Source organism: Megalobrama amblycephala, linkage group LG16 (genome assembly GCF_018812025.1).
Source record: "Megalobrama amblycephala isolate DHTTF-2021 linkage group LG16, ASM1881202v1, whole genome shotgun sequence".
Classification (NCBI taxonomy): Eukaryota; Metazoa; Chordata; class Actinopteri; order Cypriniformes; family Xenocyprididae; genus Megalobrama; species Megalobrama amblycephala.
Genome location: NC_063059.1, coordinates 24,804,930 through 24,829,771, shown reverse-complemented (window position 1 = coordinate 24,829,771; position 24,842 = coordinate 24,804,930). Strand labels below are relative to the sequence as shown.

The following is a 24,842-nucleotide window of genomic DNA, read 5'->3' as shown; positions in this document are numbered from 1 at the left end:
TGTTTTTTTGTTGCACCAAAAATATTCTTGTCACTTTATAATATTAATATTGAACCACTGTACTCACATGAACTGATTTAAATATGTTTTACGTACATTTATGGATCTTGAGAGAAGAAATGTCATTGCTGGCTATGGAGGACTCACTGAGCCATCGGATTTCAATATACTTAATTTGCGTTCTGAAGTTGAAAGAAGGTCTTACAGGTGTGGAACGACATGAGGGTGAGTAATAAATGACATTATTTTCATTTTTGGGTGAACTAACCCTTTAATTTACTTTTCCAGTGCAACTACCAATAAGGAAATTAATGGATGAATCGAACTGTAACTTACTGTTTCCATTGGGTTTTATTGTCCAAGCAAAGCAATTTTAGTTTTTTCACATACTTTCACTTAAATTACATGTGCGCACTTTGTGTGAATTTCAGAATTTTTTATCTTTTTTTTTTTTTTTTTTCCTATTATTATTATTATTTTTAATAAAAAGCATATCTTCCAACATTTCTTGCAACATTACTGATAAATAATAGACTTTCAAGTTCCTAGTTGGCAGATGACGTCGAGGAGTCCGAAAGGTCGAAAACGAATTTTGAACCATGTGAGCCACCGTAGTCAAAATATGTGTGTATCCCTGAAGACTTATGATCACTTCTCATGTTATTATGTGTATAAGGTTTACGTGATCTCAGGCTGTACTGACAATTATAAGCAGAAGACGTGTACGTGCATGGAAGGTGTAGTAGATGTGTTTACAGCTCGCCAATAATCCGATCTGTATTGACTGAACTTTTAACTTGTCAAAAGAGAAACTTCAGATGTTGTTTATATAGAAGCCCAAGACTAAACACTTGGATTCAAAACATCTCTGGCGGTTCTGGTCTGCTTGATTACGACTCTCAATGGCTTTCTCAGTAGTCGAACGAGTCCATAGCTTGTTGGTTTCGTGTTTCTTTAAGTAAAAAACGTGTGTATTTTATCCCCGAGCTCAGCATGGATCATCAGACGCTTTTAAACACAGACATCTGCTTTAACAAAGTCCTACAGAGTGTTGTAATTATGTGGCAGAGATACAGTAAACCTTACCGTATTGAATGTATTTAACTGGACTCGGATGAAGTCATGAGCCGTCGGCTGATCCTCCTGTCTGGATTCATTTGTCTCTGTGTGACACGGTGTTGCCCCTCCAGACTGACACACTGCGACACTGGCAAGGTAAACTTTGTTAGACTTTTGCTCAATTCACTCTACAAGCAAAAAAAAAATTCCCTGTATATTTATTATTCATCCAGTTTTGAAACACTACGTTTTAGCACAATCTGTGGTAACTAAGAGATTGCATGTGGTATATCTTACTATCTTTTTACAATGATTTCAGACAAATCTATTCACAGACCTACCAGGACCTGAAGAACTTGTGTGTCAAGAGCACTGGCCACAGTCCCAGACGGTAAAATATGTTGTATTATGCAGTACAAAACTAAACTACTCTGTGACTATAAAAACATGACTGACAGATGTTCCTTTTTTGATATTTCAGAATATCCCTGATACTGACACAAAACATATTATAAAGGTAAATGAATCTCAAATGGGTCATGTTGACAACATTGTTCACTGTAATGACCAATTCAGCTCTGTATTATACATTTAAAATGGCAGAATGCTGTTTATGCATCATATGTGATAAAAGTATCTAATAAAAGTAGGCCTTTTAATAAAAGTATCTTGTAACTTTGACTTTTTGTCCCGTGCAGGCTGCTGATTCCATCTGTATGGACACACCCATTACATACAATGACCGTATACCCACCCAGTAAGACACACTCTCAGATCCCTTATCTGTCACTCCTTATCCCTTTTTACTTTAATATAAGGGTTGTAAAGAATTTGATCCGGTTCTAGTTCCGATTCCTCTTAAAGGTACACTGTGTAACTTTTTTTTTTGTTCATACTAACAAAATTTAAATAATGAGTCAATACATTATCAACCCTTCTTCCAAAATGTGTTTTTACCCTGATTCACTATGGTAAGCAATTAACGGATCTGAATGTATTGATTAGAATTCCAAACCCTATTCAGATTAATAATTTACAACCTTATTCAAAGGTGTAGTTAAAGGGTTAGTTCACCCAAAAATGAAAATAATGTCATTTATTACTCACCCTCATGTTCTACACCCGTAAGACTTTCGTTCATCTTCGGAACACAAATTAAGATGTTTTTGATGAAATCCGATGGCTCAGTGAGGCCTGCATTCACAGCAATGACATTTCCTCTCTCAGGATCCATAAAGGTACTAAAAACATATTTAAAACAGTTCATGCGAGTTCAGTAGTTCTACCTTAAAGGTGCCCTAGATTCAAAAATTGAATTTACCTCGGCATAGTTGAATAACAAGAGTTCAGTACATGGAAAAGACATACAGTGAGTCTCAAACTCCATTGTTTCCTCCTTCTTATATAAATCTAATTTGTTTAAAAGACCTCAGAAGAACAGGCGAATCTCAACATAACACAGACTATTACGTAACAGTCGGGGTGTACGCCCCCAATATTTGCATATGCCAGCCCATGATCGAGGCATTACACAAGGGCAGCCAGTATTAACGTCTGGATGTGCAGAGCTGAATCAACAGACTAGGTAAGCAAGAAAGAACAATAGCAAAAAATGGCAGATGGAGCAATAATAACTGACATGATTCATGATAACATGATATTTTTAGTGATATTTGTAAATTGTCTTTCTAAATGTTTCGTTAGCATGTTGCTAATGTACTGTTAAATGTGGTTAAAGTAACCTTCGTTTCTTACTGTATTCACGGAGACAAGAGCCGTCGCTATTTTCATTTTTAAACACTTGCAGTCTGTATAATTCATAAACACAACTTCATTCTTTATAAATCTCTCCAACAGTGTAGCATTAGTCGTTAGCCACGGAGCATAGCCTCAAACTCATTCAGAATCAATGTAAACATCAAAATAAACACTGTACTTACGCGATTAGACATGCTGCATGACGAACACTTTGTAAAGATCCATTTTGAGGGTTATATTAGCTGTTTGAACTTTTTTTTATGTTGTTTAAGGCAAGCGCGAGCTCTTGGGGCGTGGAGCATGAGATTTAAAGGGCCACACACCCTGAATCAGCTCATTTCTAATTATGCCCCAAAATATGCAGTTAAAAAAATGAATAAAAAAAAAATCTATGGGGTATTTTGAGCTGAAACTTCACAGACACATTCAGGAGACACCTTAGACTTATATTACATCTTTTAAAAAAAAGTTCTAGGGCACCTTTAATATTATAAAGCAACGAGAATATTTTTGTGTGCCAAAAAAACAAAATAACGACTTTTCAACAATATCTAGTGATGGGCCAATTTCAAAACACTGCTTCGGGGCTTTACGAATCGAATCAGTGACTCGGACTGCCAAAGTCACGTGATTTCAGCAGTTTAGCCATTTGATAGGAGATCCGAATCACTGATTCGATTCGTAAAGCTCTGAAGCAATGTTTTGAAATCGCCCATCACTATATTGTTGAAAAGTCGTTATTTTGTTTTTTTGGCACACAAAAAGTATTCTCGATGCTTTATAATATTAAGGTAGAACCACTGAACTCACATGAACTGTTGACACATGAACTCACATGTCATTGCTGTGAATGCAGGCCTCACTGAGCCATCGGATTTCATCAAAAATATCTTAATTTGTGTTCCGAAGATGAACGAAGGTCTTACGGATGTAGAACGACATGAGGGTGAGTAATAAATGATATTATTTTCATTTTTGGGTGAACTAACCCTTTAACTATCAGTTTAAATTGTTCTGTTTTTTTTTTTTTTTTTTAATAAGTTTTTTTTTTTTTTCAGTGGTCCTTACAGGCCTGTTGAAGCTGAGAGTGGAGAGTACCTCTACTGCCCCCCTCAGCGCTGGCTTAACAACCTCAAAGTAATGCACAGTCACAGTATTCATACTGTAAATGTAAACCTGAAGCTAATTTTATAAATGAGCTCTGAACATGTTGTTTCTGACAGAATGGAGCGCTGGTGTTTCTGTATCACCCGTGTGTCTCAGCGGAAGCTCACAGGAGTCTGGCGGTGTTGGCTCACTCGTGTCTGCCTCGTTACATCCTCACACCTCACCCGTGGCTCAGCCAACACAGAGTGAGTCACCATTCACAACAGTAACTCATGTGGCACAGGTGTGAGCACTGGATGCTTGTCTGTGACTGACGTCAAACAAATGAATAGATTATATTTAGTATCAGAATTATTTGGTAACATTTTACATTAAATTTCAGTTAACTAGCATTAATGCATTGTGTCATTTACTAATAGTGAGCTTTTATTAATATAGGTTAAATTATAAATCTATTATTGTTCATTGTTAAAGGGTTAGTTCACCCAAAAATGAAAATTCTTGTCGTCATCATCACTTTCGTTCATCTTCGGAACACAAAAAATATATTTTTAATGAAATCTAAGAGATTTTTGCCCCTCAATTGACAGCTATGCAATTACCACTTTGATGCTTCAAAAAGTTCATATGAAGATCGTAAAACTAATCCATATGAATTGAGCGGTTTAGTCTAAATTTTCTGAAGAGAAACAATCACTTTATATGATGAACAGATTTAATTTAGGCTTTTATTCACATGAACATTAATCAGCAAATATAAACAGAAGCTGCTTGATGCACAAGAACAAACCTCATTGGTTCTTGTGGAAGCTCAAATGTGCTGCGTAACACATGAGAATGAACCTCATTGGTTCTCGCATGTCAAGAGACTGATGTGTGCATTGATGAATGTTTTATGTGTGAATAAAAGCCTAAATTAAATCTGTTCAGCGTATAAAGCGATCGTGTCTCTTCAGAAAATTTGGACTAAACCGCTCAATTCATATGGATTAGTTTTACGACCTCTTTATGAACTTTTTGAAGCGTCAATTCGATAGTTGCATAGCTGTTTATGGAGGGACAGAAAGCGCTCAGATTTCATTAAATATCTTAATTTGTGTTCGGAAGATGAATGAAAGTCTTACGTGTTTGAAACGATATGAGGGTGAGTAATTTTTCTTTTTTCAGAATTTTCATTTTGGGTGAACTAACCCTTTAACCCTTTTTAATACATTTGAATTCATTATATATATATATATATATATATATATATATATATATATATATATATATATATATATATATTTATTTATTTATTTTTTTTAAATAATTTATACAACTTTAAATGTTATTACCACTTTTCACTAATGTTCAAAAGTTAGTTTTTTTTAAATGTTTATAAGTCTCTTATGCTCACCAAGGCTGCATTTACTTTTATCAAAAATACAATAAAACTGTAATATTGTGAAATATTATTAAAATTGAAAATAACTATTTTCAATTTGAATATATTTTAAAATGTAATTCATTCCTGTGATGGAAAAGCTGAATTTTCAGCATCATTACTCCAGTCTTCAGGGTCACATGATCCTTCAGAAATCATTCTAATATGCTGATTTTGTGCTCAAGAAACATAAAAAATAAATATATTAATAAACAGTTCTGCTTAATATTTGCTGCTTAATATTTTTGTGGAAACATCTTTGATGAATAGAAAGTTCAAAAGAACAGCAATTATTTATTTTATTTTTTTATTTTTTTGTAGAAATGTACATCTTTACTGTCACTTTTGATCAATTTAATGCATCCTTGTCGAATAAAAAAAATCTTACTGACTCCAAACATCATGTCAAAATGATCATTATTATTAGTTCACAATACCTAATGCATTAACTGGTGGTAACAAATTAAACCTCTCAATAAAATGTTGCCCGTTATTTTTATGCATTTATAAAGCACCATTTCTGACAAATATCTCATGTCTGTTATCTTTCTCAAAGCCTTTAGCTGTGGTCTCATGGGGTCGCTCGCTAGAGATGTCCCACATCACACTACGGGTTTGTGATTGGTTGCTTTTCATTTCCTCCAATATTAGTCAAGCTAGTACAAACCAAAGGGCAAAGTACAATCTATTTTTGACAAAACCAGCACCTGTGCACAAACCAGTGAACACCAGTCAAGAGATGTCCAAAGTGGAGAGATTAAAGGTGAAGAAATTGCATCAGTCACGATTTGTATGATGATGCAGTCGTTTTATGTAAATAGAAATGCTAATGTTAACCTTCTATACTCATTTAATTGCTAGTCTCTTAAACGCTGCTGCATGGAGGCTCTCAGTCTCACTGAGGTACAGAGGACCAGAAGGAGAACCAGGAAAATCAGAAATGTCCTCAAACAATCACCAGAGGAAGTGGAACCGAAATATGACGTCAAACCAGACGAACTTAACAGCACAAAGAGTGCAAAACTGAATCGTACAGACACACTACCACAAAATAATACAAAGGAAATGGCCTCTTTCTCAATGCTAACTGTTACACAATCTCTCAGTTCAGCAAAGGACTCTGAGAAGTCTGGAGACAAAGACAAGATAATTGACGCAGAGAAGCTATTTCCACAGAAGAAAGTGACAGAAAGACATAAATACCAAATAGACAGAAAAACACATAAGAAAACTATAGTGGAAGGTGAGAGGCATCGCGTCAAAACTGACACAAAGGCACAGAGGTCTGGATCTGAATGCGGGGAGCTTGGACAGTGTGGAGTCTCAGACTCAATGTCTCCTAATTTAGGAGGGCCGCTGAGGGGGGAGAGGATACCCATCCCACGTACCGATGAGGCCGTGTGGGCAGCAGGTGCTCTGGGATTCCTCTTAGTGCTTCTTACCCTGTCTGTGCTCCATACGCGTCTCTATCGCCACTGTCGATCTTCCACCAGTCTCTACTGGCACGACCACCAGCAAGACTACGAGAACGTGGGTGGTGAGTATACACCCTCAACCATTTATTATGTCACTTTCCCATGGATGTAGGCTCATCGGAGGTGTTATTTGTGTTCCAGACATCATCCGCCGAAGGCTTAGGATGGTTGGCCGGAGGAAGAGGAGAAGCAGCCAGAGCAGGAGACAGGAATGTGCATTGCTGTACTCCAGCAATGAGGAGAACTCTGACTAAATGACAGAATTGGTGAACACTAGTAATCTTACACACTTTATTTGGACTCTGCTGGAATATCTGTTCAATCATGTGGCACTCATAGAGTAAATATGAACCTTTTTTGACTTGAGGCATTTTACACATTCAAGACAACACTTCTGAAAGACAATTTCTCTCTTGTGTTTCATTTAGTGACACAATTAAGTGATGAAGGTACCATTGAGTAAATTATACCATTTAGTATAGAAATACCTTTTACACATTTTATATCTTGAGTATGGTGTTGTCTGTTACTGTTGATAACATATTGGTAAATTAAAATTGCGAGGAAACGGATGTAGAGACAGATCGTACATCCGAGCAGTGTTGGGGAAAGTTACTTTTAAAAGTAATGCATTGCAATATTGCCTTAAAAAATTAACTAATACTAAAAGTAATGCATTCCATTACTTTTGCATTACTTTTTTCTCATCTGGGTTGGGATTTTTTTTTTTAATAACAACAAAAAGTTCTATTTTTGGCAAATGTTAAGGCCCAGCAGCAAAGACACTGGTTAATAAAGTGAGATTAAATACATAAAGTATATTTGTGTAATTTAATATACACAAATCTTGTGTATATTAAATTACTTCATCCAACTTATCACCTCTTGTGATAAGTTGGATGAAAACATGATGCGTTTCTTACTCTATAGCCCCGTCTGTTGGTGAGAATGCCTGTGGTTTATGTGTCACATGACTTGACACAAGGAGATGGCAGTAGAGACCTCTCCAGTTTCACTGGCACTCTGTGAATAGTTTAAATGATGTAACTGTGCTGCACTAAAGTTGAGCAGATGCTTTTTCATCCAGGTTTGTGTAGCATACTAATTGTATGGGTCAGATAGAAAACTAATGAAGGAGAACAGTTGTAGCCTAAAGTTTTGGCAATTACCTAAATTTTGTGTTTCACAAAGTTTGCTGCTTCGGTTGTTGTGGTGTTGATTTCACATAGATCATTTGCTTTTTCAATAAATTTAGACATTGTTTCTCTGAATCCTCTGCCAAGTCTTGTGTAAAATTAAATGTAGAGATATAACTTATACATTAGTATTCAAAGGCTTCTTTTCTAATGCAACCATATAAATATAACAATGAGTCAGTCTGAAAGAGCATGTACCATTTCCAAGTCATTTATCACTGAATATCTTGCCTACACAAACCTTAAAAAACATTATAGCATTGTTTAATATAATATTTTAATAATATACATATAATATTATAGTTTAGTACTGGTTTGGTGCCCTTGTTTATTTTGAGGGTATTCATTTATTATTAATTTTGTCCGTTTACAGATTCCAGATTGCAATGATTTCAATCTTTGTCATCATGTGGATATAGTCTTGCAAAATCTTGCTTATCCAGTCACATTGCAGAAGAGACTGATCTATTAAAAACATCAAAACAAGCTCCAAAATAACATTACCAAAACATTATCCCTATGATGACAAATGGTGTTGGCTAATATTGGACTTGTGTAAAAGAGATATCCTTAATGTTATTCATCACATTCATTTGAAAATACTCCTCATTTTTAGCATACATACTTATCGTATGTCCTCTTCACACCTCGTATATTAGATCTTCTAGCAGTTCTTATAAAGTCTAAAGCAATGCAATTTCTTACTGTTCAAAAGAATTAAATATGATTGCCTATAGCCATATGATAACAAGAATCGTCTTTTGCAAGGGTGAGTGGTTGTGCAATGCAACGCAATCTGTGGATTACTGGCTCACGGCTATGTATTGTGAAATCATTGCAGAAAACAAGATGCCACAGAGACATATGAGGCGAGCTGTTAATTGTGTAAATATATATATATATATATATATATATATATATATATATATATATATATATATATATATATATATATATATATATATATACTGTATGTTTGCTTAAACTAAAGAGATTGTATTTCTGTCACTAAATGATAATAGGTCCGTTCAATCATGATGATTGTTGAAATTAAACTGGCTATTTCCTTCTTGCTTTAAGGCACCCTGGCAGGGCTCTTGGCAGGCATGTAAGGCTCAGTGTGTCCAAGAAGGGAAATGCTGTTGCATGTTTCAGGATGTGTTTTCCTTTTTCCTTTTTTTCCTGTATGTTTGATGATCGTGAGAAAGAACAATGTTTTCTACCCTTTTAGACATTCCCTGGGTTGTCTGGAGTCCGCTTACATACTGTACATGCTACAAAACGAGCCCAGTTGTACAAGGAATTTTATTTTATTTATTCTCCTCACCACAAACAATTTTACAATTAGCCACTTTAGGATTTTAAGTCTGTGAGCCCGCAATTACATCTGCTGCAAACATTCTTTTGCATTTCTTGGACTGTAACTTAAAATTACACGTTTCTTTAAATACTGTCCTCCTACTCATTCAGGTTACCCATTTTAGCACTGTACAACAACAAAAAAAACATTTATAGAGGGTTTTTTGCAACGTCTGCTTTACTGGAATCCAACACCAAAAAAATGTCTTGAGACATATCCCTTCATTCTCCTAAAACAAATTAAATAGAAATTGAAAGGAAAATTAACTAAAGGCCTCAAAACTATGGAAGCATTAGTCAGGGTTGGGCAAAAATACATCAAAATGTATTTTAAAATAAAATACCAAATACCTTAATTTTAAGTGTACCAAAATAAACTACAAAATACAGCAGCCAACCATGTATCAAAATAAACTATTGTATTCTTGTATTTTAAAATACTAAAAAATACTTTTACAAGGGAGCATGAAATTTCTTCGCAAACCTTCCATCAACTGGCCTATTTGATTGATCTCTTCATTTTTGTTTAAATTTTGTTTAAATGAGTATCATGTTTTACCATGACTAACATCGATCTAGCTTACTGAAGCGTTTAAAAGGTGTTTCATAGCAGAGCAACAAACACACAGAGTAGCATTATGACAACTTTCAACACACAAATGTATCTAATATGATAAACAGTGCTGCTTAACCCCACATACACTTGACCAAAAAAGCAGAAGCGGCGACTGCGGCATAATAAAAGTTCCGCTGCTCTCGAGACATGTGTCGCGCTCGTCTCTCATTAGCAACCTCTCCAGCCGTCTCGTTCAGCTCCAACATCACTCGGCCCTGCTCTGCTTTATACTACAGTAACTTTAATAATCTTATCCATGAACATGATTTCTGCCCGAGTCCCGTCCCGATTCTTTTCCACCGGCTGTAGACGTGAAGACAACACATCCCATGATTCCACAAAACCAAGGATAAGCGACTGAATAAGCGACCTCTAGCGGTGAAAATTTACATATTGTTGCTTTAACAGATCAAATATTCACATATCCCTGTGATCTCCCAGATGAAGGTTAGTTTTAAAGTAACCAACAGTTTAATTTTTAAGAGTTTGCAAATGACTCGTAATTGTATCCTAATTTAGTTACATGGAGTTTGGTAACAAAGGGCCTACTTTGCATCAGCAACACTGACTCAATAACAAACAAGTCATTTATAAGTAGACAACTGATGGCAACTAGTATCTAACAAATTAATTAATTGTTAATCATAAATATAGGAGGCTGCTGCAATATGACAAAGAGTGAAAAATTTAAGGGGGTCTGAATACTTTCCGTACCCACTGTATATATATATATATATGTATATGTACACACAATATTTAATAATATTATTGTGTTTTTATGAAATGAGTGATTGAATTCACAGTGAAATTCAAGAAACATGAAAGTAGTGTCACCAGGTTCAGGGATGAGTGGTGTAGATAGAGTGCAATAGTCAGGATCCCATTCATTTTCTACATATGGAAATTTATTTATAACTATAAATTATATACCTTAAAGGACAGGACTACTATGAATAGCTACTCTCTGATTGGTCTCAAAACTATGAAAGCATTCAAATTCCAGTGATGATGTATTTCAAGAACATTGGTGCAATGAACAGTAAAATAAAGCAAAGTTTCACTTTCTTTAAAAGCAAATGAAAAACGTTCGTCTTTGAAATTGTAAAGATTGTATCAAAAAGTATTTATACATAAACTGTCGTATCAGCTTTTAAAAGAAAAAGAAAAGAAAACAAGAATGTTTAAATAAAAATATTTACACAACTAGACTTGCGTAGTATTCTGCCAGGTTCTCAAGGAAAGAAAATAACTGTGCATTCATGTGGTGCAGATCACCAGATATACTGCAAGTAACACTCCATTGTGCAAAACATTGTTGATATTTGAGCTATTTATGGTGGGGGGTAGGGGGGCTTATTCCAGATGTTTTTTTGTTTTTTGTTTTTCAATTCTATTCTCTCCAACAAACAGCAGATAATGGAAGATACATTTCATTGGCCATGAAATACTGCAGGAAATACGGTGGATACCACTCATGTGAAATCTAGGAATTGCTTTACCACTTTTTGAGGTAAATGCCTTTGATGCATATAATTTGACACATCTTACACAGGATCCCTCTTTTCTTGTGACCAGAGCAAACCACTCCCTAAGCTTGAGGTTTTCTTGGTCTTGGCACTGTCTGAGTCATAATAGTACGTTAAAAAGCATTCCCATCAGCTAAGACTTTCAATGTCTCCTTTGACTGGCCATTTTCAGGAGCTTCTGTGGTCTGAAGAAGGGAGATGCAGGTTTTGCTCTGTCTGGTTTGTGCCTTTGGCATTTTTGGTCAGTATCATCCAGCACCTTTACCACTCGAAGATGATGGATCGGTACATCCAACGAGACCTGCTCAGAATGACCTGTCCCTGGCAACAGTAAGTCCTTCATTTGCATTATATATATATACAATATGAGTGTGTGTGTGTGTATTCTAGTAGAGATTTTGTGACTATATTGGTGGTCATCTTCCATTCTCACTATCAAATTATTAAATAGTAACTGAATTGTGTTCTCTTCATTTATTCTATTCATACACGAGCTAAAATACAAATAACTTCACATTTATCATGTTTATTTGTTCATGTCTAATGTGAATGTTTGCAATTGAACATGTAAAAGAACATACATTTGATAATGTAAAACAATGAAAATATACAAATGCAACTGTTTTTTCCTTGAACCTAAAGGCATACAAAAATGAAGCCATGAAGTGGATTAAACACAGGAAGGGAGTGGAAAAAGACATTAGTTGATACTCACTGTGGTGGTTCCTGTACGTTTTCTTGCAGAAATACCTGCAGCACTTCTACAGTTTCCAAGCGGATCCTACAGGCCGTAGAAGGAGGAGTCGTCCCTCTTTCTCTTCCAAACTGAAGGATATGCAGAGCTTTTTTGGGCTGAACAGGACAGGAACCCTGAACCCAGAAACCCTCGCTGTCATGAGGACTCCTCGATGTGGCATCTCAGATGTGGAGGATTACAGTCACAGACGTGGAAACAGGTGGAAGAAAAACCTCATCACCTATGGGTAAATACCACATTTAACTTGTATACGTTACATAAAATGCTCTTCATTTTGATTGCCCACCATGTATGGTAATGTAAGCAGTACAATCTTACAGTGTTGGGAGGTATACCAGTGACTTACCAGTGAATACGGTGGATACTCTGATAGCGTCGGCTCTGGATGCATGGGCGAAGGCCAGCCCTCTCACTTTCCAGCGGTCATATTCTCACCAGGCAGACATCATGGTGGAGTTTGTTGGAAATGGTACATTAGCAATGTTACTTTTAAAAGTAATGCATTACAATATTGTGTTACTCCCTAAAAAGTGACTAATTGCATTATTAAGTTACTTTGTATGAAAAGTAATGCGTCACGTTACTTTTGCATTACTTTTTCTCACCTGGGCTGGGATTGCTTGTTTGTTTTTTAATAACAACAAAAAAAGTTCTGTTTTTGGCAAATGTTAAGGCCCTTTCACACCAAAAGTGAAATGAATAAGCCACAGGCTGAAGGAAATGCATATTTACGCCTGTACAGTAGAGGGCGCAGCTCAAACAAACCTTTCTGCTGTGCTGCAGTTCTGGATTAAAGAAGAATAGGATACAGGAGAAGGAAGATTAACACTACTATTTCTAAATCTAATCTAAAGTAATTTTTGCTTGTTAGTATGGTTGAATTAGATCTTTGAAGGTCAGCACCAAAGACATTGGTTAATAAAGTGAGATTAAATACATAAAGTATATTTGTGTAATTTAATTTATTTAATCATTACAGGTTTGTGTAATAATTCTGAGATTGCATTTCACTGTTTTTATTCATTTTGAGAAATACTCAATGTTTTAATTACGTTACTTTAGTAGTTACTTGAAAAATGTAATCTGATTACTTAAGTTACTTGTAATGCGTTATCCTCAACACTGTACGTTAGCATCCACTTACATGCACATTTACCTATGAAGATGATGTTATTCATCTGCCATGTCATTTATTCTGCAATGAACACCTAGAACATGGCGACTCCTTTCCCTTTGATGGTCCAGACGGCACACTGGCCCATGCTTTTGGCCCAGGGGATGGCATAGGTGGGGACGTTCATTTTGATGAAGCTGAAGCATGGACGGCTGGGTTCAAAGGTAATGTACATTTTATTTTATTTTACAGACATACTCAAATAATAAAGGACTAACCTTGGCATTAAAAAGAAAATGGTTAGCTTGTTTTCTCTCTTTTTTTTCTTCAGGATTTAACCTATATGTAGTAGCTGCACATGAGTTTGGTCATGCACTTGGTTTGAAGCACTCGCAAAACCCAGAATCAGTGATGTATCCGACATATAAACATAAGAAAACACAGAGTCTGCTCTCTGGTGAAGATATCATGAACATCAATACACTCTATGGTAAAACATAAATCATGTTTCAAAGTCTATGACTGTGAAATTATAATATTGTGGGAACAGAGGCACTGTTCTGTTTCCACATTTATATGAGAGATCACATGTCTGTGGGTTTGTTTGGTTTTTTTCTGTCCAACAGGGCCAAGGGACAAAAGGCCCTTTCCATCTTCAAGATTTAGCTGGAGCTATCCCAGCAGCCCCTGGTACAGTGGTTCATATTTCCCTGTGTCATTCAAGGACACATGTAATCCTGATCTGACTTTTGATGCTGTGACTACTGTAGGAGAGGCTGTTTTCTTCTTCAGGGACAAGTATGTCAATCACATAGCATTGGCTGACACTTAAAATCCATTTGGGGAAAAAAGTGAATTAATATGAGCTTTTGAAGTATGGCTAATTAAATTCATGTTCTGCACATTTGACTTTTGTTCTCATAATTGCAACTTTATCTTTAACAATTGCAACTTTATATCTCAGTTTATATATATCCTTGTAATTGCATCTTTATTTCTCACAGTTGTGACTTTTTTTCTCACAATTGTGACTTATTGTGTACATCAAGTATTCCTTACAATTCAGACTATATCTCACAATTATGACTTTATTTCTCACAGTGGCGACTATTTCTCATAATTGCGACTTTATTTATTATAATTACAACTTTATATCTCACAGTTGTACGTTTTTCTTGTAATTGCAACTTTTTGCTACTACTTTTTCTCATAATAGTGACTTACGATTGTGAGTGTTTCTTAAAACTGTAACTTTATTTCATAATTGTGACATTATTTCTTGCAATCTTGCAATGTCTTTATATCTCATAATTGTGACTATATTTCTCATAAATGCGACTATTTCTCACAATTTCAAGTATGTCTTACCATTGATGACTCCATGACTTTATAAAGCACAATTATGACTTTATTTCTCACAACTGCAGCTTTATTTCTCACAGTTGTGACTCTATTTTAAACTGCTCACAATTACATTTTTTTAAAGGTGCCCTCGAATGAAAAATTGAATTTATCTTGGCATAGTTAAATAACAAGAGTTCAGTACATGGAAATGACATACAGTGAGTCTCAAACTCCATTGTTTCCTCCTTCTTATATAAATCTCATTTGTTTAAAAGACCCCCGAAGAACAGGCGAATCTCAACATAACACCGACTGTTACGTAACAGTCGGGGTGCACGCCCCCAATATTTGCATATGCCAGCCCACGTTTCCAACATTATAAAAGGCATTAGACAAGGGCAGCCAGTATTAACGTCTGGATGTGCACAACCAAATCATCAGACTAGGTAAGCAAGCAAGAACAATAGCGAAAAATGGCAGATGGAGCAATAATAACTGTCTGACATGATCCATGATAACATGATATTTTTAGTGATATTTGTAAACTGTCTTTCTAAATGTTTCGTTAGCATGTTTCTAATGTACTGTTAAATGTAGTTAAAGTTACCATCGGTTATTACTGTATTCACGGAGACAAGAGAGCCGTCGCTATTTTTATTTTTAAACACTTGCAGTCTGTATAATTCATAAACACAACTTCATTCTTTATAAATCTCTCCAACAGTGTAGCATTACCCGTTAGCCACGGAGCACTATCAAACTCATTCAAAATCAGAAGTAAACAATATAACAGTATACAATACTCACATAATCCGACGCATGCATGCCGCATGCATGACGAACACTTTGTAAAGATCCATTTTGAGGGTTATATTAGCTGTGTAAACTTTGTTAAGGCACTGTTCAAGGCAAGCGCGAGCTCTGTGGGCGGAGAGCACGGGATTTAAAGGGGCCGCAGCATAAAATCGGCGCGTTTATAATGATGCCCCAAAATAGGCAGTTAAAAAAATTAATAAAAAAAATCTATGGGGTATTTTGATCTGAAACTTCACAGACACATTCAGGGGACACCTTAGACTTATATTACATCTTTTAAAAACATAATCTAGGGCACCTTTAAGGAAACAAACACCTATACTGCCATAATATTACAGTGTGTCAAATATCTCCTGGATTGCATGATGTATTTAAAAATATATAAAGGTCTTCATGCTCTTGATTAAATTCTTCAGAATATATACTTGCTTGTATCACATGTACAGTTTTTATCATTTAGGGTTATTAAATATAACTCTTTGTACTATTTTAGGTACTTGTGGATCAAGCACAATAATCAAAATGATATAAAGGAAGGCCCCATCAGCAATTTCATGCCAAAAATCGATTGTCAGATCAACGCCGCTTATTGGGTCCCTCAGCGGTCAACAGCGTATCTGTTCAATGGTACGGACATTTTTTGGCATTGTGTATCTCTGTATTGCCTTCAAGATATTAAACAACATAAATTCTCTTTGCTACCTTCAACACAGGGACGATTTTCTGGACCGTGAAAGGATCCCAAGTAAAAGGCAGACCGAAAAACATCAGTAGTCTGGGGTTCCCATCATGGGTCCAGCAGATAGATGCTGCGGTCCACATTCACAAAACTGTACACACCCTATTCTTCACCGGACATCAGTACTGGAGGTGAACTAGAGATACAACAGCAATGTATTACTAATATCAGCTTTAACTATATGAAAGGCATTGAAAATGTTTTTTCTCATAGGTATAATGAACACAACAAGACTTTGAATGACTCAAGCCCACGTAACATTTCTGACGATTTCCCAGAAATAAATGGACCCATAAGTGCAGCAACTTATAAAGATGGTGGGTATTAGATTAGAGCTATAATTTATCTAACATGTGTTTTCTGTCACATAACTTTTATCCATAACTGTACTTGTTTCAGGTTCTCTTCATTTCTTTGTTGGCTCAGATGTGTACAAATATGACGTCAAACTAAAGGAAATTATTGGAGCAGATAAAACAACTTCCTGGCTTGGATGTTAATGGACATTCATTAGACTAATAGTTCCTAAATCTAATTGCAATCATTATTTTGGCGATTCAATAAAGTGGCTCAGAAATGACACACCTGTAAAGATGGTTGAATGTTGTATTGAATTGTATAGCATTGTATTTCATGTGATAAATGCATCTACTGTTTAATGTCTTTGGAACATTTTAAATATGCAAATGTATCAAAAAAAGTCAGAAAGTGGTGTAGATTAAAATGTATTTTCATCTGGCAAAAAGACAATCATAAAATTTATGAGTCTATCATTACTTCTAAAGAAAATAACTTGTTTGCATTAAGCTCTGCACTTGCATGACTGAGGTAAACCAAAGTAGTTAGCCTGAATATGCACTAATCAGCGTGTCTCTATGATTGTAATAAAGAAAAGTACTTGCTTTTCATGCAAAATGAACATTTAAGAATATACAAAATGAACAGAATATAAAATCATTTACTACAAATCATGAAACAATCATAATCCTCTTCACTCCCCCGTAAAGCCAACTAAGACTTCTGATGAAAAGCTAGACGTGACCTCATTTTGTGGATGACAAAAGCCACTAAATACCTGACAGTAAATTCTTGTTTGAGGGCCCGGGTCCCACGTGATCTCTTACCATCTTAAGGTATGCTTGAGTTGTACAAGACACAGACATAAAAACGAGAACATGAGTGTGCCATGGTCAAAATGAGCTGGTTGTGGCCTTGGATCTTGCTGTGTTGGATGGTGAATACAGACATTGTAAGGACCTCACGCGTGACTCTTCAGAGCCCCAGTCCAGAGGACGTCCAACATGCTGAGGTTTGTCTGCCATTTTGTGTTTCTCTAGGCTATCCAACATATTTTACTTCTTTTACTATTATTGTTTACATATTTTACACTTCACTGAGCATCTTTGATTTTTATTAGACAGATTGCATTAGTGTTTGAGTCATATTAACGTTTCAAAGATTCTTTTGGTGTAGATGGTGCAACATGTCATAAAAAATTCCTTCAGTGAATACTTCCTAATAATATCAGTAATAATAACGATTTTATTATTAGTAGTAGTAGTATTTTACAGTAAATGAAAACTAAAAATCATTCATAATTTTTTTATATTATTTATAAATTATAAAAAATAAATACTAGTTATAATTATTTTATTATTTAAAGGTGCTAAAGAGGATGTTTTGTTTTATACATTTTTGCAATATTACTTGAAACTGTCTTTACTAACTGATAAAAGACTATTTATTAGGTGCACTGAAAGGAATAATATTAATATACATCATCTGTGCACGAGGTAGGGCCTTAAAAACGTCAGCCAATCGTTTACGCGATCAGTGCGTAAACGATTGGCCCTCTGGCTTGTCAATCACTGCCGTGACGATCCATGTGAGAGACGCGCGGCTGCGCGCTCCAGTAACTTTCCACACTCCACAGGCGCTGCATGCAATGTTTTTGTCAGGAGACAGGAGTAACAACTGCAGATTATGAGTCACCTGCGGTGAGTCCGACATAATGAATCCATGGCCTTAGTTCGCGCACACACTTAATGATTGTAAGGCCGATTATGAATCTAAATTGATACTTATGACTGATCGCGTTCAAACGCGTCCAGTCAGAGCCAGTTGCTTTCAGTCTGCGATTACAGTCGGTGTTCAAATTCCATGTGAAAGTATATAAATCTGCTTCAGGAGCAGGAAACAATCGCTGTATGTTGAGCATAGTCAGAATGTTTTAGCTAGTCGTTAAATGTGTGCCCGGCTTAATAGTTTTGGGAGACGTTCCCTCTGAATGAGCTTTGAAGGAGGGGGGTTGTTCTTACCCATGCGCTCATTTCAAAAACTCAGTCGACAAAAAGAACCTCTTTAGCACCTTTAATTTAACATTTTTTATTAAATACTAATAATTAATAATATATAATAATAACTAAATAATAATAATAATTGTACAGTAAAAGGAAAGTAAAATTATTAATTATTTAATTATAAATACTTCATTATTTTAAAGTCCCCCCTGTGGTGAAAATCAAGTTTTTAATGGCCACGTACACACTGTAAGTTTTAGGAGTGACAACCGCATTTAAATGCGGGAGTGAATCCCCTAAATTATCGTTACATGTGTGTACGGAACACGACTCACTCTCGAAAATGCGATGATTGACAGCTTGGAAACCATAACGACGTTCTAGCGTCTCTCCTGTTTGGTATCCGTTATCGTGACCAAAGTAATATTAAAGTGACAAAACACTCGTTATTTTCAGCAATTTAACTAAACACACTAACACAGTCGACGGAGGCGTCGTGTTTTGTTTATGCTTGTATAGCCAGTTTCACACAGCGCGCGGCACTCATTCTGTGTTGCCATGGTCACTCAGTGATTATAAGCTTTTTGGGCTTGTTGTTTAAGCTCGTCTCATAAAGCAAACGGGTTTATGGAGTTATTAAAGTGAGCAGACATGAATCGCGATTTTTAGCATAAAGCATTTGGATAGGCTTGTGCTTTCCCTGAGATTTGCCGCGCATAAAAGAGAGACACACGTTACACCGGTGCACGTAAACGTCATTAGTTCGGTTCCGTACACACTGCATTGAATTTCTGTAAATGCAGTTGTCACTACCTGTATTTTTCGGGAGTTAATACGGTTGTAGAATGCGGTTGTCACTCTCGTATTTTACTGAACTGTGTGTGTACAGAACGAGATTAAGCACTAAAAGGTGAACTGACAACCGAATTTAGCTGCAGTGTGTACGTGGCCAATTGTTGTTTATATGTCTATGTGATGCTTTTAATATGCTTTAAAGGGTTAGTTCACCCAAAAATGAAAATTCTGTCATTAAAAATTATATTACGGTGGTCTGGGGGATTGAGTGAGGCTCAAAAGACTAATCATAGGCCTATTAATTACCGTTATGTTTTCTGACGTTGTAAAGAGCAATGTTCAGTGTTTATTACAGTAAAGTTGACCGAGTGGATGTCTGAGTTGGTGTGAGTGGAGGTGGAAAGATTTTTTTTCACAGGAAATGTCATTTTAGTGATCAAATATGAGTTTTAAGGGATTATTTTTTAATAAAAGTAATAATAATTATTTATTTTAATTTGAAATGTATTGTAAATATTGAAAAAATAATTACATTGAAGTAGACTAAAGCTGATGTACTGATTGACAGATATATCTGCATCAGTTCTATCACCTGAAGATGCGCAGTCGCAGTAAGAGGCATGCAGAACTCATGAAGGAGAAGACCAGAGCAATGCAACATTTCTTTGACCTGAAGGAAAGTGGTCTTCTGGATCAGAAAACTGTGAATGTGATGAAAGAGGCAAGATGTGGAGTACCTGATGTGGAGAACTTCAGCTTTTATCCTGGACGGAACAAATGGAGGAGCAAGACCATCACTTACAGGTCTGGCACAGTTACCTTTTACTGGTTTTATGGATTTACAGTGTTATCTTCCAAATTTATGAGCATTTCTTCAAAAAAAAAAAAAAAAAAAAAAAAAAAAAAAAAAAAAAAAAAAGGATTACACATCAAGTTTGTCTTGGTTTTTTAATAGGTTCTAGTGTTATTGACTAAGAAAAGCCTTAGGATTTTGTTTGTTTGCTATTCCTCCCATTAAGTCTTTCAGGTTACAGCATGACTTTTGTAAAATGTGGCTTATATGAATCCTGCAGGATTGCGAGATATACCCCAGATCTCAGTCGAGAAGAGGTGGAGAACTCCTTGCGTTTGGCTCTAAAAATATGGAGTGATGCTGCTCCTCTGAAGTTTGTCCAAGTAAACCATGGCAAGGCCGATATTACCTTCTCTTTTGTCTCCAAAGGTAAGCTAATCTAATGTATTTTCTTCACTCTTACACTTTGAAAACCCATCTGAAAACCTGCAATTTCGTTCATCAATAGCTCATGGAGACTTCTTCCCTTTCGATGGGCCTGGAGGGGTGCTAGCTCACGCTTTTGAGCCTGGAGAGGGCACTGGAGGAGATGTTCACTTCGACGATGATGAAACATGGACAGCGGGACACAGCAGATCAGGTAAAGAGTTGCAATAGCGATGCAGCACCATGGGTGATGGGGCATGATTTCAGAATGATGGTCCAAATTTTAAAATAATAATAATAATAATAATAATTATCATTGTTATTATTATTAATCATATTTAATTATAATAATAAATGGTATTATTAATAATAATATTAATAATTGTAAATTTGTATTAATATTGATATAAATAAATAAAAAATACAGACTGAATTTTAAGTAAATCATAATAATAATAATAATAATAATGATGAAGTATTATTACTATTATTATTAATGTATTGTTATAAACAAAAAACATTTTTTTTTTATTGGAAATACTAATAATGATAATAATAATAAAGTATTATTCTTATTAATAATAATAATGTGCTTTTATAAATAAATACAGACTGATTTCTAAGTAAATAATAATATGAATAATAATAATAATATTTTTTAAATAAATATAAAATGTAGGCTACTTTTTATTTAATTTAATAATGATATTAATAAAAAATAAGTATTTTTATTAGTATTAGTATTAGTATTATTAATACATTGTTATTAATAAATACAAAATACAGATTTTTATTTAATTAAATAATAATAATAATAATTATAATAATTATAAAGTATTATTATTATTAGAGGTAATGTGTTGTTATATATAAATAAATAAAGATATTTTTATTTAATGAAATAATAATAATAATAATAATAACACTTAATTATCATTAATTGTGTTGATGTTGTTGGCACTCCAGGATACAATCTGTTCACGGTGGCAGCACACGAGCTCGGTCACTCTTTGGGTCTGTCTCACTCAAGGGACTCCACCGCTCTTATGTATCCAAAGTACAAGTTCATCAACGCTGCAACGTACACACTGCCAAGAGACGACACACTGGGGATTCAGGCTCTGTATGGTGAGTCACTTTACCAAAGAAACATTTTTTGTTGTTATACTGAATGAAATGATGGTCATTTGTTTCCTTTTTTTTTAAAAGGAAAGAAAACAAAACAACAGAAGACACTTGAAATCCCCAATAAGTGTGATCCAAACTTTTCTCTTGATGCAGTGACAATACTTGGAAAAGAAATTATTTTCTTTAAAAACAGGTGAATCATTTAATCATCCTCTACTGCCAAATTAAAATGTTAAATGATAAATACAGAAAAAAAATGATGTTTTTGAGTTGCCCATTACAAGTATAAGGTCTTGTACATATCTGTAGTTACATGTGGATGAGAACCACCTGGAAGACATACTGGAACAGACTAAGAGAAGGTCCTCAGAGTGTTTTTCTACCAAGCATCACCTCACGTGTAGATGCAGCCTATGACATTCCTTCAAAACGAGTGCTTTATGTGTTCACAGGTAAAAATAAATATCAAATCAGCTGTGAATATAAGAAAGAAAGAATTTTCATAAATTGAAGGCTTTGCTGAATATGATAATTACAATGTATTGAATGTTATTTTGACAATTGATTCATTTAAACATCTTTAAAATCTTTAAAATGGTTATTTTAATTTAGTTGTGTTGTTGATCAATTCAATCATTGCATTCATCCATGTACCATTCAAAATTTTAGGCTCAAGTCTAGGCTTTTTAAGGAAATGAATACTCCAAGGATGCATTAAATTGGTCAAAAGTGAAAGTAAATACATTTGTAATGTTAAAAAAGAAAAGACTTATTTCAAAATCATAAAAAAATCATACTGACTCCAATCTTTTGAACTGTATTTTATTAGGTCCTAAATACTGGGTGGTTCAGAAACTGGAGTCAAAGAGCAATTATGGCTCCATCTATGAGTTTGGATTTCCAGAAGCAGTAAAACAAATAGATGCTGCTGTTCATGTCAGTGAATGGGGAAAGACCTACTTTTTCACAGGATATTACTATTTCAGGTAGATTTTTTTCAAATGCCATGATCTAATAATCATGTTGTTTAAAAGGAGAAAACAGATCAATTCAATTATGAGAAAACAGGTTTATCAGATATCTCCCTATTTTTTTTTTCTAGTTATGATGAGAAAAGAAGTGTGATGGATGCTGGATTTCCAAGGAAAATTCATACGGATTGGCCTAGCATTGTTGGGAAAGTGGATGCAGCTTTTGAACTCAGTGGTAATGGACTGTTTTATACAGTATCAGTTTTGGCTGTAAAATATTTTCCCTTGGAATTATATGCATGTTTTTCTCAACAGGCCGTATTCACCTCTTCTGCAGATCCAAGTCATTTATCTTCAGCCATCAGAAAAGACGTTTGCTGCACATTATGAACACTAATGCTTGGCTTGGCTGCTAAGAGTTGAAAAACGAGAAGGAAAACAACTGATCACAAGTACAGGAAGGAAATGTTTGACTGACTATTGTGCCTCACATCAAATGTTTACTTGTACAATATCAAGAGTTATTTCATCTCATATGGTCACAATTGTCAGTGAATTAATACATTTTCTCGAATTATAGATATATTCAATATCTTTGAAAACAATCACTGACTGACTATATTGGTTTTAAATTAAATGCACATATATATGCGTAGTGCTTTTAAAATAATTTTGGACAAACTGCAGTTTAATGAACAACATTATCTGAGAATGTAAGCAATATTCATTTTTATTTTAATTTTAGTTCATCAGTATCTATGGTATTATGTTGCATGCTATTTCATTTTTTATTTATATTTCAATTTTACATTCGACAACTCAAAAAATACATCAAGTTTATACAGTTCTGGCCTGGAAGTCATGAGAAAATAGGCAAAAAGGACTGGAGTAACTGAACTAAAAGCACCAGGACATGGTGTCTCTGATATAAACTGATATGGCTTGTTGACCTAAATAGTTTGGATTAGCTATCAAAATAACATGGGCACAGACCATATATGAGCGTAGAGAATGTTAAACAGCTGGGAAAATGATTTATTGCAGCCTGCAGCTCTAACAGGATCTTGCTTGCTCTGACTTCATTCTCAGTGACCGCATTTTACCTTACAAGCCACAATACATATTACATTTATATGCATTCTTTTGGCTTACCAAAACATGTTGTGTAACATTTTAATCATTTATGCTCACCAATGATGTACTCATAAATACAATAGTATTTTAGAAAATAGTAATATTGTGAAATTACAACATAAAATAACAATTTTTTTCATTTTTGTTTTATAAGTTAAATACATTTTAAAGTGTAATTTATTCCTGTGATGCAAAGCTGAATTTTCAGCATCATTACTCCAGTCTTCAGTGTCACATGATCCTTCAGAAATCATTCTAATATGCTGATTCTGCTGCTCAAGAAACATTTATTATCAATGGTATATATATTCAACTATTGTGCCTCAAATCAATATATATATATATATATATATATATATATATATATATATATATATATATATATATATATATATATATATACATATATATATATATATATATATATATATATATATATACATATATATACATCTCTCTCTCTATATATATATATTATCAATGGTATATATATTCTATGGTATATATATATATATATATATATATATATATATATATATATATGGTATATATATAATCAACTATTGTGCCTCAAATCAAATTGGATGTTAAGTTGTATAATATCAAGTGTTATAAAACTCTATTGTGTGTGTGTGTGTGTATATATATATATATATATATATATATATATATATATACATATACATACATATATATATACACACACACACACACACATATACATATATATATATATATATATACACACACACACACAGTCAAAAAATGTATTCAGACACCTTGAACATTTCATTCATTATTAGTTAATTAACTATAGTTTTAAAAAATGGTAATAAAATGTAAGACCTCCCTCAGAGTTAAACTGTCAGAAAATCTTAATTATGTCAGATAACACTTAAGCAAAACATGGTCAGGTCAAAGTGTGAATAATTTTTGTTTCCACATCAATTTATCAAATTTATCAATCGTTTATCAATTTTACTGGTTGTCTACTCCACTGTATGAA

General features: G+C 34.5%; 2 protein-coding genes across 5 annotated transcripts; both read left to right on the top strand.

The window, feature by feature from the left end:
- Nucleotides 1-481: 481 nt before the first annotated feature.
- On the top strand, nucleotides 482-7,545 carry tp53i13 (tumor protein p53 inducible protein 13). Of its 2 annotated transcripts, none has more exons than XM_048160971.1 (9): nucleotides 482-1,215; nucleotides 1,379-1,450; nucleotides 1,541-1,576; nucleotides 1,758-1,816; nucleotides 3,876-3,954; nucleotides 4,041-4,169; nucleotides 5,904-6,110; nucleotides 6,209-6,884; nucleotides 6,964-7,545. In XM_048160971.1, the coding sequence occupies exons 1-9, from the start codon at nucleotides 1,123-1,125 to the stop codon at nucleotides 7,074-7,076; spliced, it is 1,464 nt and encodes a 487-aa protein (XP_048016928.1). In that variant the 5' UTR covers nucleotides 482-1,122; the 3' UTR covers nucleotides 7,077-7,545. The 2 variants fall into 2 exon arrangements, with proteins under 2 accessions (XP_048016928.1, XP_048016929.1); XM_048160972.1 differs by having other exon boundaries at nucleotides 1,075-1,215; nucleotides 1,395-1,450.
- Nucleotides 7,537-24,013, top strand: LOC125248841 (matrix metalloproteinase-20-like). Of its 3 annotated transcripts, XR_007180396.1 has the most exons (12): nucleotides 7,537-11,503; nucleotides 11,692-11,849; nucleotides 12,264-12,502; nucleotides 12,597-12,745; nucleotides 13,489-13,614; nucleotides 13,722-13,880; nucleotides 14,017-14,188; nucleotides 16,044-16,177; nucleotides 16,264-16,420; nucleotides 16,503-16,606; nucleotides 16,689-17,598; nucleotides 19,953-20,086. XR_007180396.1 is itself a non-coding variant. In XM_048160970.1 (10 exons), exons 1-10 carry the CDS (start codon nucleotides 17,476-17,478, stop codon nucleotides 23,116-23,118), a joined length of 1,419 nt encoding a protein of 472 aa, XP_048016927.1. In that variant the 5' UTR covers nucleotides 16,805-17,475; the 3' UTR covers nucleotides 23,119-24,013. The 3 variants fall into 3 exon arrangements, 1 of the variants encoding a protein (XP_048016927.1); XR_007180397.1 differs by lacking the exons at nucleotides 7,537-11,503; nucleotides 11,692-11,849 and having other exon boundaries at nucleotides 12,310-12,502; nucleotides 12,584-12,745; XM_048160970.1 differs by lacking the exons at nucleotides 7,537-11,503; nucleotides 11,692-11,849; nucleotides 12,264-12,502; ... (5 more) ...; nucleotides 16,264-16,420; nucleotides 16,503-16,606 and adding exons at nucleotides 20,458-20,606; nucleotides 20,686-20,817; nucleotides 21,570-21,731; ... (3 more) ...; nucleotides 22,834-22,937; nucleotides 23,018-24,013 and having other exon boundaries at nucleotides 16,805-17,598; nucleotides 19,953-20,188.
- The last annotated feature ends 829 nt before the right edge of the window (nucleotides 24,014-24,842 follow it).